Here is a 13145-nt window from a genome sequence, read left to right on the forward strand (position 1 = left end):
ATTATCTTCAGTAAGCCAAATATAGAAAGGACTAGTTTTCTTAAGCAAAGTATCACTCTGAGAATTTTTATGTTTCAATTACAGATTTAAACATAAAATAGTAGAAAAATAATTTAAGATGGATATCAAATAAAATTCTGTAAGTTTTATTTCCAAGGATAATCTTCTATCCTGTTTGGTTAATGCTGCCGTCATGCTGTAAACCACTGGCATTCAATAATGCATTTGGTATTAAAACAAGCACTGACATTATCTCAAACATTAGAGGTCTGCACTAAAACAAATTACCCCAGTGGAAATGCTGCCAACGATTTCAGCTGGTGTTGAATTAAACCTACATTTATGATAAAACCCAAAAAAGGTCATCCATGAATGTTAAGAAGTGTAGATTTTTCTTATTTAGGAAGTGAAATCTGCTGATTTGACTCTAATCAAGCTTAATGCCAATACAAGAAACCCTTCAACAACATGTCCCTTTGGAATTTTTTAAGCTGAAAGTAAAATAGTGGTCTATTCCTACATCCCACCTGATGTACATGCATATAGTTTTAAAACATACATTTGTTTTCTTCATGAAATAAAACTGTTCAGCTCATTCTCAGTATCTTTTATTATTTGCTGGAGCAGACATTGGGCTATTTCTCATTGGGTCATGTGTGTGTCAACTTTAAATGTATTAAAAGGGTGCATTACATATTATCATGAACTGCTGGAGCTTTCATTATTGCAGATCACTGTGAAGAGTGTAGCAATGACCTCCCATTTGTAACTGATCCTTCCTGAAGCAGCTACACCAAAATCATTAATTCAGTCTGGGCTATTCTGTATACACTGAAGATTTTGGGGGAGGAGGGCATGTGGAATTAAAGGAAGGCCACTTTTGAGTTGCACTAGCTCTGTAAAGAAAAGGAAAGCAAAACCCATTGATCTCACAGGTTTATTGTCAATCACTGAAGACCCTCATTCAATGTGGTGTATATATATATATATATATATATATATATATATATATAATATATATGCAAGAATCCTAACCTGTTCTTAATAAGATCTTGAGCCTTTTTTAGGGCCTGTGATTCTCAAATACTATTTGTTGCATCACTATGTGCCCTGCTAGCTCAAAAAGATGCACAGGTATTCTCAGTGATGATGTGCAACCCCTCTGTCCTGGCAGCTGCAGGAGAAAAAGACACATCTGCAGTGTCTCTCCCTAGCAGGTTACTCAGAAATGCACCTGTTTCCCCCACAGTTACTCTCAAAGCAGCAGTGCCATGAGCTACTGCCCAGCATAAGTAAAGAAGACAGAAAATATCTACATGCAAGGAGAAAAAATAATCACCTCTCTTAAAGTAGCAGAACTGATTCTCTACGGATTGTGCTACTGATTGCTTACTAAAGAAAACTCCAAAGGGTTGATAATTTTTTTTCAGGGAGGATCTATAGGATGATTCTTTATATTCTATTCAAAATTTTTAAACCATGTTTTAATATTTAATTGTCTTATTTTTAATCTAAATAAGTTGAGTTATTCAAGCATTAAATTACACCTGTAATATATGTTTTTCTTATGTAAATGCTTCTAATCTGCAGGTCCACTATTCAATGTGTTGGTTGGCTGAGTGTTCTGTTTCTATACAAAACCTCCACCACCAAAATCTCCTAAACAAATATAAGATAAAGCAATGTAAGATAAAGCAATATTTAACTTACAGAGCAGTTCACAGAACCACAGAATGGGTCGGGCTGGAAGGGATCACCACAGGCCATCAGGTCCAGCCTCCCTGCTCAAGCAGGGCCATCCCAGAGCACATGGCACAGGATCGTGTCCAGATGGTTCTTGGATATCTCCACTGAGGGAGACTCCACACCCTCTCTGGACAATCTGTTCCAGTGTTTGGTCATTAAACAGGAAAGAAATTCTTCCTCATGTCCAGGTGGAACCTCCTGGCCATCAGTTCCTGCCTGTTCCTCTTGTCCCATTGCTGGGCACCAGGGAGCAGAGCCTGGTCCATCCTCTGCCCCCTCCCTGCAGACACTGACAGACAGGGATGAGGTCCCCTCTCAGCCATCTCTTCTTGAGGCTGAACAGCCCCAGATCCCTCAGCCTTTCCTCAGAGAGATTCTCCAGTCCCTTCAACATCTTTGTCACTCTGCCCTGGACCTGCTCCAGGAGTTCCATGTCTCTCCTGTACTGAGGAGCCCAGAACTGGACACAACACTTCAGGTGATCCTCACCAGGGCTGAGCAGAGGGGCAGGATCCCCTCCCTGACCTGCTGGCAGTGCTCTTCCTAAGGCGCCCTAACGAGTGGAGTTCCTGGCACTGTTTATAACATGGAGCTTTTTTGGTACATGCAAACATTACATTTTGCATTTGAAATGTAGGGGGGGAACACTTGCTATATAAAATAACATTGGAATTTGCTTAAGGGCAAAAGGGAATCTGTCTTCCATCATGGCTCTTCCTTTATATAACTATAATGACTCAGGTTTTATAATGCCTTTCTGGAGAACATCAGGTATCTTCACTACTATCAAACACCTACCAGGAGATTACAGTATTGCCAGAGCAATTGCTTCACTTTTGTTTCTGAAACAGCCATTCTATTGAAGCTGTTAACTTGAACACTGTGATAGAAGCCTTTGTCAGAGTCCTCAACAATTATCATCACTGACAGACATCTAAAACCTGGAACAACTGTCCATCTTAGAGACACAGCTTTTGGAAATAAGCTTTAAAAAAAAAAAAAATCAGTTGGAACCAAATACACTTCCTGATGGGGATGAAACAAAAGGATGTATCTACAATGAAAGTGTCAATCTGTGTATCTTGCACATTTCTAGATATATAGTAAAAATAGTTCATTTAAAAGAAAATAAAAGAAACTTTAAAACTTCCATAAGCTAAATATTTTTTAAGCATAATGATTCTTTCAGATTCACTGTTTACTATTTTAAAACTTGTCTATCATTACCACACAATTTATTCCTTGACTTACTGCTGTATACAAATGACACTGAGTTTGCTATAACATTGTAAAACTCTGAGAAAATAATTGAAATGTGTAAAAATATATATAAATGGAGATTTCAGCAGGACTTTTACAAAAGGAGAGTAACAAAATACCGAAGAATTACACCATTATTTTAACTAGTGGAAGTAGAGATGAATTCATAGCATGCTTGCATAATACAACAGGAGTACTTTAGAAAGAATGGCACATTTAAAAATTTTTAAAGGAAAATGTAAGGAAATGTTTTTAACTTGGTGTAAGCATAAAGTACTTTGAAAAAAATCTATTAGCAAAAGCACTAAAGCTTTACTAGTGAGCCTTTAATATCACAAACCACCTTCCTTAAGACTGAATTTTAACATACTCCTGTGGCAATCTGTTAATCCATTGCTTTCCATTGCCCTGTTCCCTGCCCTAGCCATGGCCACTCCCTCGGTTTCTCCCTATTGGTTCCTGTACCCCAACCCCACCCAGGGACCGCCCCTGGGCCCCTGACAAAACCACCCCACACCCAGACCACGAGGTCTCTCTACTTCCAGAGATCGCTGGGACAAGATGTGAGATTAAAATCTTCTTAACCCACGTGGGGAGACCCTTCTCTGCTTCCTTTATCATCACTGGTTGTAATGCTGACAACTGACCAGAGCAAGATCACGGGGCCATCCGAAATGGACTGTGGGGTGTGACTGGGTTGCATTGCCCAAGCAGCCCCTCTGAGCTCTTAGGAAGCTATAGCCTGCTAAGCAAAATCTAGCTTTACAACATACTCCCAAGCCTTCTAGGGCAAAAAAAGTCAGAATATAAACATCTGGATCTATTCCACAGATTTTCTCTTAAGCCAAAGCCTAAATGTAGAATGCTTCTGTTTTCTACAACAAAGCTTCAAAATCACATTTGTTACTTCAACAATGCAGCTCTTGAAATGATGATGAAATAGCTGCATCCCAGTTATGTTTCTGCTGCCCAAATTTATTCTAACCAATGTGTCTGAGTAGGAGTTGTACCCTCAGAAGACTGCATAAATTCTTGAACGTAAGTGTTTTTACCTTGTCTGGCTTGTGAGCTTAAAGCCAACTATGGATTCCTTATTCAGGCCAACAGCTACAATGTTGATCACATCATCCACTTCTGGCTCTGTGGCAATGAACAGCATTGGAAACTTCCAGAGGCCTCCTGCAGTACACTGAACTACGAGAGTTGCCTTATTCCTTAAAATTTCAGATAAAAACACTCAATATATAGACAAACATTATAAAACATAAACTGATTAATGTACAAAATAATCTTCGATGTGTGGGAGTAAACTACAGTAAAATGAAAATACAAATGGGTTTAAATTGGAACACATTCTTAATTTTGCATGGCATAGTACATATCAGGTAAAATTGACTGGAATGTAGATTAAATAGCAAAGTACAAGAAAGAACATAATATGAAAGCAACGGCACAGGCATGAGGTTTTATTCTTCCTCTGCTTACTCTGTGAAGAAAAAAAAACAACTAAATTTATTTTACTCATTATTCTGTATTTACTGTGGTGTTAGAGGAGAATTTTGTCCAGAACATATTAGCAGTTCATATTAGGATCAAATAGATCTGACAAAGGTCTATGTACTTAAGAAAAATGCCAGATTCAGATGCCCTCAGAGTGTCCAAGAGAGTTGGTGCTGTAGATTCTGAAGATAACAAAACAAAATAATTGCAGTCACTGAGTCCTGTGCACAAAGCCTGATAAGTCTCAAGTACACAAAGATAAAAAAATCCAAACCAACTAAAAAATAATAAAACGAACAGGACAATGTAGAAATGAAAAGGCTTTCTAAATTCACCTCCCTCTGACACAATGCCACTGCATTTGGGGGGGGGGGGAGGTGGATTATTCTTCCTACAGGTTTGCTCTTTGTTTATTCCATTAACCTCCTGGACTACTGCAAGTAAAGAGTAACCTCCTGCCTCCTAAAGATAACTTTTTTCATGCAATCCATGATACTCAGCAGTGACTGCTCCCTAACACTCCTGGTAATGTTGGGACTCTGGATTTACTTTGTGCCTGCAGGTCACTAAAGCTTCTTTCCAACCTCCTCCTGACACACGTTTGACTGTATCCAAAGGAAGGTGCAACTTCCTTCTCTCCAAAAGGATCTCCCTTCCATGGTTTCCTTTTAAAGAAGGGAGATGTTGTCACGTAAATCAAAGCACATACATCATTTCTCATATCACAGCTATAAAAAAGGAGAAGAATTTCCTGTGGATCATTGTTACTGGGGCACTAGAAACTAATTTCAAATTCAACTATCCCATCCAAAGAAAATGCACACATGCTTGTCTAGGAAAAGTTTTTAAAGACTGACAGACCACCCTGTTTGCATGTTCTTTATTAATTTTGAGAACAATGAGTTTTCATTGGAAGTTTTTCAATACTCCAGTGTTTAGAAGTAAAACAATGCACACACAGACTATGGAAGTAACTCAACAGAACCATCTCACAGGCACTCAAAAAGAAACACTGTCAGTTTTAACACTGAAGATATCATACTGAGAAGCAGAAAGTGAGAAAATCTAAAACAATAGGCCTCAGTGGTGAAAAAAAACCGAGGAAAAGAATGCAGGGAAATTATTATATAGGTAAGAGTGACCTGACAGGATCTTACCTCATTGGTTTGCTAGGTGCAAACACTACGTTAAAGATCAGAGTTACAATTCTGGATTCTGTATCCCATTCTTTTTGAAGCAGCTCCATACCAACCAAAGAGTCAAGCTGAGATCTAATTTCATCTGATTGATATTGCAATTCATACAGAAACTCCAGTGTTGCAGAGGAACCTAAATGATACAGGAGAAAAATATCAGCCTGTGTGTGCTGTAATTTCACACAGTTGGTCGGCTCAGTGTTACAATTCTTCCATTTGTCACTAAAAATGACAAATAAGTAACACTGGCAATTATCTAAAACTTAAGTGATTTCCTTCTGACTGCATAATTTAATCTTCCCATTTAATATGACAGGCTATATACTTTCCAGCAAAATGGAAGCTGGAAAACTTACTTGAGATATGTGAATGGCAATAGCAATATTGCTCTGGCTACCACGCCTGCATTATGGAGAGATATTTCTAATTCATCAGCCAAATGAAAATTTCAAGTACATAATACTCTTTTTGAGTAATGCCATTGGGACAACTGAAAAAAAAATCATTAAGGACATCAATGCCATTGATGGCTGCAAGCCTGAGAAACAGAACACAGAGAAATAGTGAAGATGTCACCCCAGCCTATTCTCTTATTCCCTGAAGCAGCTATGAAAAGGCCAAGTAGTAATGACATAAAAATAAACAACTGAGCTTCTTGAATCAAATGTCTCCTCCAGCTGTAATAAAGAAAACCGAGATATTCAGTATAAAATAGTAATTTGTCCACAGAAGGGAACATTTCTATGAGGAAAGGAATCTCAAGCTGCTAATCCATTTAAAAGTTTTACACATTTTATGGATGAGAAGTGTTTTAACACAACCACTCTCTCCTGCAGGAGATTTTTGTTTTACTATGACCACCTATCTCAGGGCACATTTTGAATTTGCACAGCTGAGTACAAATGTACAGAACTGCTGTGTGTGCATCCCTGTATACATATCCTGGCTGCAGAGTGCCAGTCAGCTGCAGAGTAAATTCCCAAGGCCTTCCAGCTCAGAATACTAAAATACAGACAACAGATTTGTTTATATAAAAAGTCCAAGAGACAGTGTTGGAGAAAAGCTTACTTTGGTACTGCCAATCTGTAAAACCACCCAAATTTAAGTGACTATGGAGATGCCTTCCCACACTTTTAGTCCTTTGTCCTTCTCTGAAATGCACAATTTCCCTCTTCCCACTTCAGCAGCTAACAGGAGGCCTGAACTTTTGTTGCCTTATTTTTGTAACACACAGATTAACTCTGAAAAATGTAGCAGCTTATACTGAAACATTTCTAATTCTTTAAAGTAAACTCTTCACAGACAGCTGCACAACATATACCAGATTAGAGTCACACAGATGTAATCAAAGTATTATGACCAGCATAAGGGATTATAAATCATAGTAGGTTAGATACACATTGAGTACCAAAACACAGGATTTCCATGCATTAATCCATATATACACGGCCTTTTTTACAATAAATGTAATTTGTTACAATGAAATTCAACATGAACATTTTCTCCCACAGTCTACAAAATTCAGGATCATCCTACATTGTTTCAAGCTTGCCATTTCTCCATTTGAAAAATATAATGTTTATGTCATGCACTCAGATTCCAACATAGCCCAAGGCTTTTAAGAGTCACCTCTGACAAATGCTAGGACATGAAGATTCAGATGTTGACAACGAATGGGAGAGAAAGGATGACACAATCTGGAGCATTCCACAGTGAAAAAAAATTGCAGCTGTTGAGCAGATGCTTCTTTCAGCAGTTTTATCACACAATGCTACTCAGAAAAAGCTTATTTTACAGTTCAGGTGCTAGGAGGACAACACTGGCAATTACATGCTGCTTTTAATATCCAAAGACATTTGGGTTTGGTTTGACATACATACATATATATATAAAACTTTTTAGTCAGAAGCAATTAAATATTTTTTCTGTTTCAGGCTGTTTTGCAACCTGTTCTATGCTTATATTATGTAATTAGTCAAAATATTTTAATACTTCCAACACTTAAGGAAGAAATGATGCATTTATGAGTGCCAACATTTAAAAGCCTTGTTATGTTGGTCCCTTCAGCTCATTTTGATCTAGACTGCAGATCTAGTTTAGGACTGCTAAAAAATGTAAAACATAGTTATATTTTTCATCACAGCTGCCCTGGAGACTCCTATATTACCATACTGTAAGACTTCTCTGTGAAATGTTAATATCTGATTCTAGCAGTCCTGTAATACATGTGCTGCCTAAACAAACTGGCAAAACTCAGAAGAAAAAAAAAGTTATGAAACAGCTAGGAAAGTGTCAAATTTGTCAAATATTCAGAGTCCTCTTGACTCCTAGAATTTCCAGTTTCAATTAAAATGGCAGAAGTTGTAAAACATGGAGACAGCACTAACACTTTCTTGAAAGCAAAGTCAAATACAATATAACATACTGCTTGAATAGGCCTTGACTCCTTAGGCCCAGCTCTTTGTATTCTTTCATTCAGTTTTCTCTTCATTTCAGTTCAGTTTTCTTTTTAAAAATCACCATTTTTAATACACATAAAATTCCTGTTTTACCTAATGCAAGATGCAAAATACACATGCAAATATAGAAGTATAACCCAATTAATCCACTTGTGTTCTGTAATTAGAGAGCAGCAGAGAGAGCTTTAGTCACATCTGACTCAACATAGAGATATTTATCAATCCAAATACTGCAAAGATACAAGCATGCTATTTAAATACATCTAGTTAAATCTAGCAAATAGAAATTCTGATTATAAAAAATATTACTTCTTCATATTTTCTGAAAAATAGTTTGTCTTATTTAAGAAGAGAAAATATATTCTGAGGTAATTATTCCATTATTAAACATTATTATTAAACATTTCTTCTTTTCAAAGGCAATTAATCTCAGTCTTTAAGAGTTTTCATTTGTAAATAAAGATTTTCAAAAAGGTAGTATGCATTTCAGCAACACTGGTGTATGCAGAATTACTGAAGCACCTGTATTTAAAAACCAGCAAGGCTTTTCAGCTATCCACTTTTATGACTTGGCTGTCATTTATTTGCAAGTACTAGTAAGGACACTTCTTCAAAAGCTCTGGAATAAAAGTGTTAGGGTTTGGTTAAATAGCCTCTAAGAAGATGAAAGGATATAGACCACTTTTAAAAAAAAAATTATTTTATGACTCATAAGACCTATGGCATGAAAACTCCAAGGATTTTATACTCTGGGCATATAAATCGGGGAAATGTGAATTTTTATGACTGCTAGATTTACTGTAAAACTAATTAATAGATGCATGCATCTAAAATGAATGCATCTAAAAATTAAAGGACTATTCCAACAAGTTAACAAAATATGAATCTCAGAAATTTAAATGACATTTTAGTGGAAAAGAACCTGTATTCAAGGTTCAAAAGAGTTAATAACAAAGACATTTGTAGATGGGCCTATTGCCTATAGAAGGCACTGTGAGAGGTCCACTGGATATTTCTGACCTCAAACAGAGTTACACAGTGTTAGCCTTTGTACCTCCCTCCTGCTTCTGAAAAGTGAATGTTTGATTTCACTGAGGACCAGCTCATTATACACCATGTTTTCTGATGATAAAAATCTCCTGGACACTGGCCTGGGAGGCTGCAGTCTCTTGTGGATACCCAGGGGAGATCTGGCTGTCTGAGCTCTCCACAAATAGTGCTTAACCTGCGGCAGCACTTGGTGACATGAACATGGCAAAGGGGAGCATCTCCCTAAGGGACCCTCTTCACTTTCACACTGTCTCCCATTTCCAATGAGACAGATGGAAATTAAAACTGGGATGGAAACATGCTCAGACTGCAAAAGTGCTTGTCCTCATTGCAGAGGCTTTTCCTTGGATGGATGCAGTAAAACAGAGATGCAAGTGAATTCACTTAACTGGTCTTATCTGCAGTCATTTCATAAAGGAGGGCAGCACAATCATCAAATACAAATATGTAATTAAAGCCAAGGCATTCATAAATTTGCAGTTTCATACTTTGCATAAACCAGATTAATTATTTTCATTTGGTGCTGAATGTAACATACTGCACCCTCTCATTGATTTTTTTTTTAACGATTCCAATAATTTCCCAAGGCTGTGTCCATTGCGGCCCTGACACCTAAAAAAGATTTCTTCCCCTCTTGATCTAATAGTCCCCAAACTGCTAACACAGAAACTACAAAACCAGATGGTAACTAAACATTTCTACCAGATATCTGGCATCTCATCTTCACCTTCCAGAACTTTTGAAATATCTTCTTTCATCGCCCCTTTGAGGTCTCATCTGACACTTGTCCTTTTCCTTCTCCATCATCTTCCAGGAGTTTTCACACAGACACTGCTGGAACTCAGCAGGCAGTGGGAAATGAACATTAAATATGCAGCTGTGCCTCTCCAGCAAAAGTAGAGGCTGACAGAGCACATTATTGTACAGCAGATCAAATAATCTTAATACAATATTTAAATAAATATTCCAGTGAACAGCAAAAAGTGAATGACAAGAGTAATGAAGGAAAAAAAAAAATAAAAAGAAGTCTGGTGGTCAAGAACATCCTAACATTTAAGGAGACATCATGTGGGCAGTAAGACATGAATCTCATCTGAGAATTAAAAATCTATTCCTCATTATAAGTTGTCAAAATTACGGGACAATAGCAGCAGAATTAACAAAACCCCCCAAAGACCTGGCTGTAGTTAAATATGCCTTCCACCAGATTTCTTCACATGGATACAAAAGAGCTGTATGTGGAGCATTAAAAATACCAAAGATAACATCATAACTTTACTGAATGCCAGACACCAAATTACCTTAAATACATAGGAATAAATGGATAAAAAAGCTGATCTCTTTTCTGTTGGCAATAAAATTATTGAACCTCATTGGAATTCAAGTGAATCCTCAATGTACTTCTGCATATATATCTTTATATCTCTTCTCTGGAAATTTATTTCTCTTTCCATATCCAGTCAAAAACCTTCATCCCTATCTTCAAGGCTCTGCAAAATTCCACTCTTATCCACATCTTTTTTCACCCTGCATCCCACTGCCTATTTCCTTAGCAACCAACTGGAGTGCTTCTTTCCTAAATTTTCCTCTTACATTCAATTTTTGTTTCCTAATTTTTTTCTCTTTCAAAACACTTCTTTAAAAAGGTATCTACTTCTAAACCAAGTTTCTACTGTAAAGAAAGCAGCAAAAAAGCCTTCCCTCCCTTTTCCTTTTTTAAGAATGTATTTCTTCAAAATACTGCATAGTTTGGTGAATGAAATGGAAGCTTGTGAATCCATGTATATGAAACACATGGTGTGCATCTAGTATCTGCTGTTCCAGATACATTTCTTCATTGTTCCATGCAGCTTGTTTCCATATATTCTCTCTCTCTGAATCCCTTTTGCACTAATTCTCTTTTTACTATGCCTATCCATACATCCCTCTCAATGCTTTCTTTATTTTGATATTACTTGCATAGTAAATTGAAACAAAAACCTCAGAAAAATCAAAAGGATTTTCTTCAGCTCAAAGGATCTCACATTATTCTCCTTTAATCTGGCATTCTACTCAGATTTGTACACTACCCTATAAATTCATGCTATAAAGGAAACAATTAAAATTTATTTCTTCATAACCATTATAATCCTTTTTCAACAAGCTCTCTTTTTATTTAGCCATGTCTTCATTTATCCAGAAACCTTGGCAGACAAAGATCACAACTGTACCTTGGCACAGAAACATCAAAGCAGCTTCTTCAAGAACACATCTCATGATTTAGTCTTAATTCACACAGACATTATTTTTTCCACGGCATCCAGAGTAATTTGCCTCACTTTCAGTGTTGCCCACAGAAATCAGAAACAACTCAAGCTGACTTTTAACCTAACCATTCAATTTGAATTGGCACACACAGGCTAAACTGAAAACCCATGTCACCATTTGTTCAACAGTTCTTGACAGTTTTACACTATACTATGGTCTATTACAAAAGCATGCTTTTTTTATCTTCTGGCTTATTTTAATATACAAAACTGAGCCACAGAGAGTGGAACACAGCACCTGATCACTAGGGGTCACACTCATTTGCTTCCTTTTCCTTACCCAACAGATTGCATTCAGTTACACATAAGACAGAACATCTATCACACAGGGTAGTGTAAATTATTCTACTAGAAGATATTTCATCTCATGGGAGGTACCCATTTGTGTTATTTTTTGGACACAAATCAAGTTTCAGAATTAATAGAACTTTTGTGTAGTAAATTTCTGAGGTTTCACTCTTGTCTTCCTCAACTGGCTTGAAGAAAGAGTAATGCTTCAAGGTTACAATTTCATTCCAAGTTCTGTGGTGATTCTATGTAACTTCTATTTACTTGCCTTATACTTTTAAAATCTACCTGTATCTCCAAAGCTTCAGATCAAATTGTTCTTAGACTGTCAGAACTACAGACCTGATGCAGTAATTTAGAAAAACATAAAGTTTTATACATTCTGCAAAACAACAGGAGCAGTTTGTTGGGGGTTTTTTTGTATCATGTTCTGTTGGAAATGTGCCGTGTAGGAGAGATGAAGGAGATCTAGAGATAACAGCTTCATTTTCTGTAAGAACAACAAAACTTGAACAGTGCAACTTCAGTGACAAAAGACAAGGACAAAGAATTTTATCACAGAAATGATAATAGGATGTCATAACCTGTAAATGGAAGAGCATTTGGGATAGGCCTGTCGCATACATGTGTGCATGTGGTTTTACACTATAGTGACTGTCAGATACATTTTCTGGGGCAAATTTAGGTGGATAAATCCTCTGCTTTACTATGACAAAAAGCACTCAAACACAGCTGAGAGACAGGGAAACCACTTTTCTGTTGTTCTTCAGGAAAACCTAAGTTTGCATCTTTAGGGGATTTGATCAGCAATGCTTTGTTAGTGTCCCATAAATGAGAAAATAATGCAGAAAACAGTGGAAATTAATGCAGACAGATCATTGTGAGGTGCTATGATGTTGCAGAAGGACAGTTAAGGTCCTGGAGAGCTGTGTTGGCTGTGGTTTTGATTTACGGAAGCTCCCCAAAAATATCTCTACAAAACAAGGGTGTGGTGGTTCTGTTTCTATTGGAAGTAATACTTCCTTACCACCCAACCAAAGAGATTACAGGAAATTCTGTGAGCAAGAAAGGGGCGAAATGGTAATCACAATCATATAACAATTAAAGTAATTAATAGACTCTTCTTCAAATTATATTGCCTAGGTTTTTCTTATTCACTAGCTCAAATCATTTTAAGGGACATCTATTTGTGTGCTCTTGTTTCAAAGATACATTATTTGGGTTAATCAGTTCTTTTGGACTTCTCCTGTTTCCTGGATCTACGTGATACTGACAAGTAGCACCTGGAAGAGTTTAATTATTTCTAGGTTTGTATTATTTATTTTTTTTGGAATATTATG

General features: G+C 36.9%; 1 protein-coding gene across 1 annotated transcript in view; it reads right to left on the minus strand.

The window, feature by feature from the left end:
- CFAP47 (cilia and flagella associated protein 47) overlaps positions 1 to 13145 on the minus strand; it is a 278885-nt gene that overhangs the window by 17927 nt on the left and 247813 nt on the right. The window contains exons 61-62 of the mRNA XM_039552038.1: positions 5664 to 5835; positions 4059 to 4220 (exon numbers count right to left, since the gene is read on the minus strand). Coding sequence (XP_039407972.1) covers positions 4059 to 4220; positions 5664 to 5835 — 334 coding nt within the window. The remainder of the gene's footprint in view (positions 1 to 4058; positions 4221 to 5663; positions 5836 to 13145) is intronic.

The sequence above is a fragment of the Corvus cornix genome, chromosome 1 (genome assembly GCF_000738735.6).
Source record: "Corvus cornix cornix isolate S_Up_H32 chromosome 1, ASM73873v5, whole genome shotgun sequence".
Lineage (NCBI taxonomy): Eukaryota > Metazoa > Chordata > Aves > Passeriformes > Corvidae > Corvus > Corvus cornix.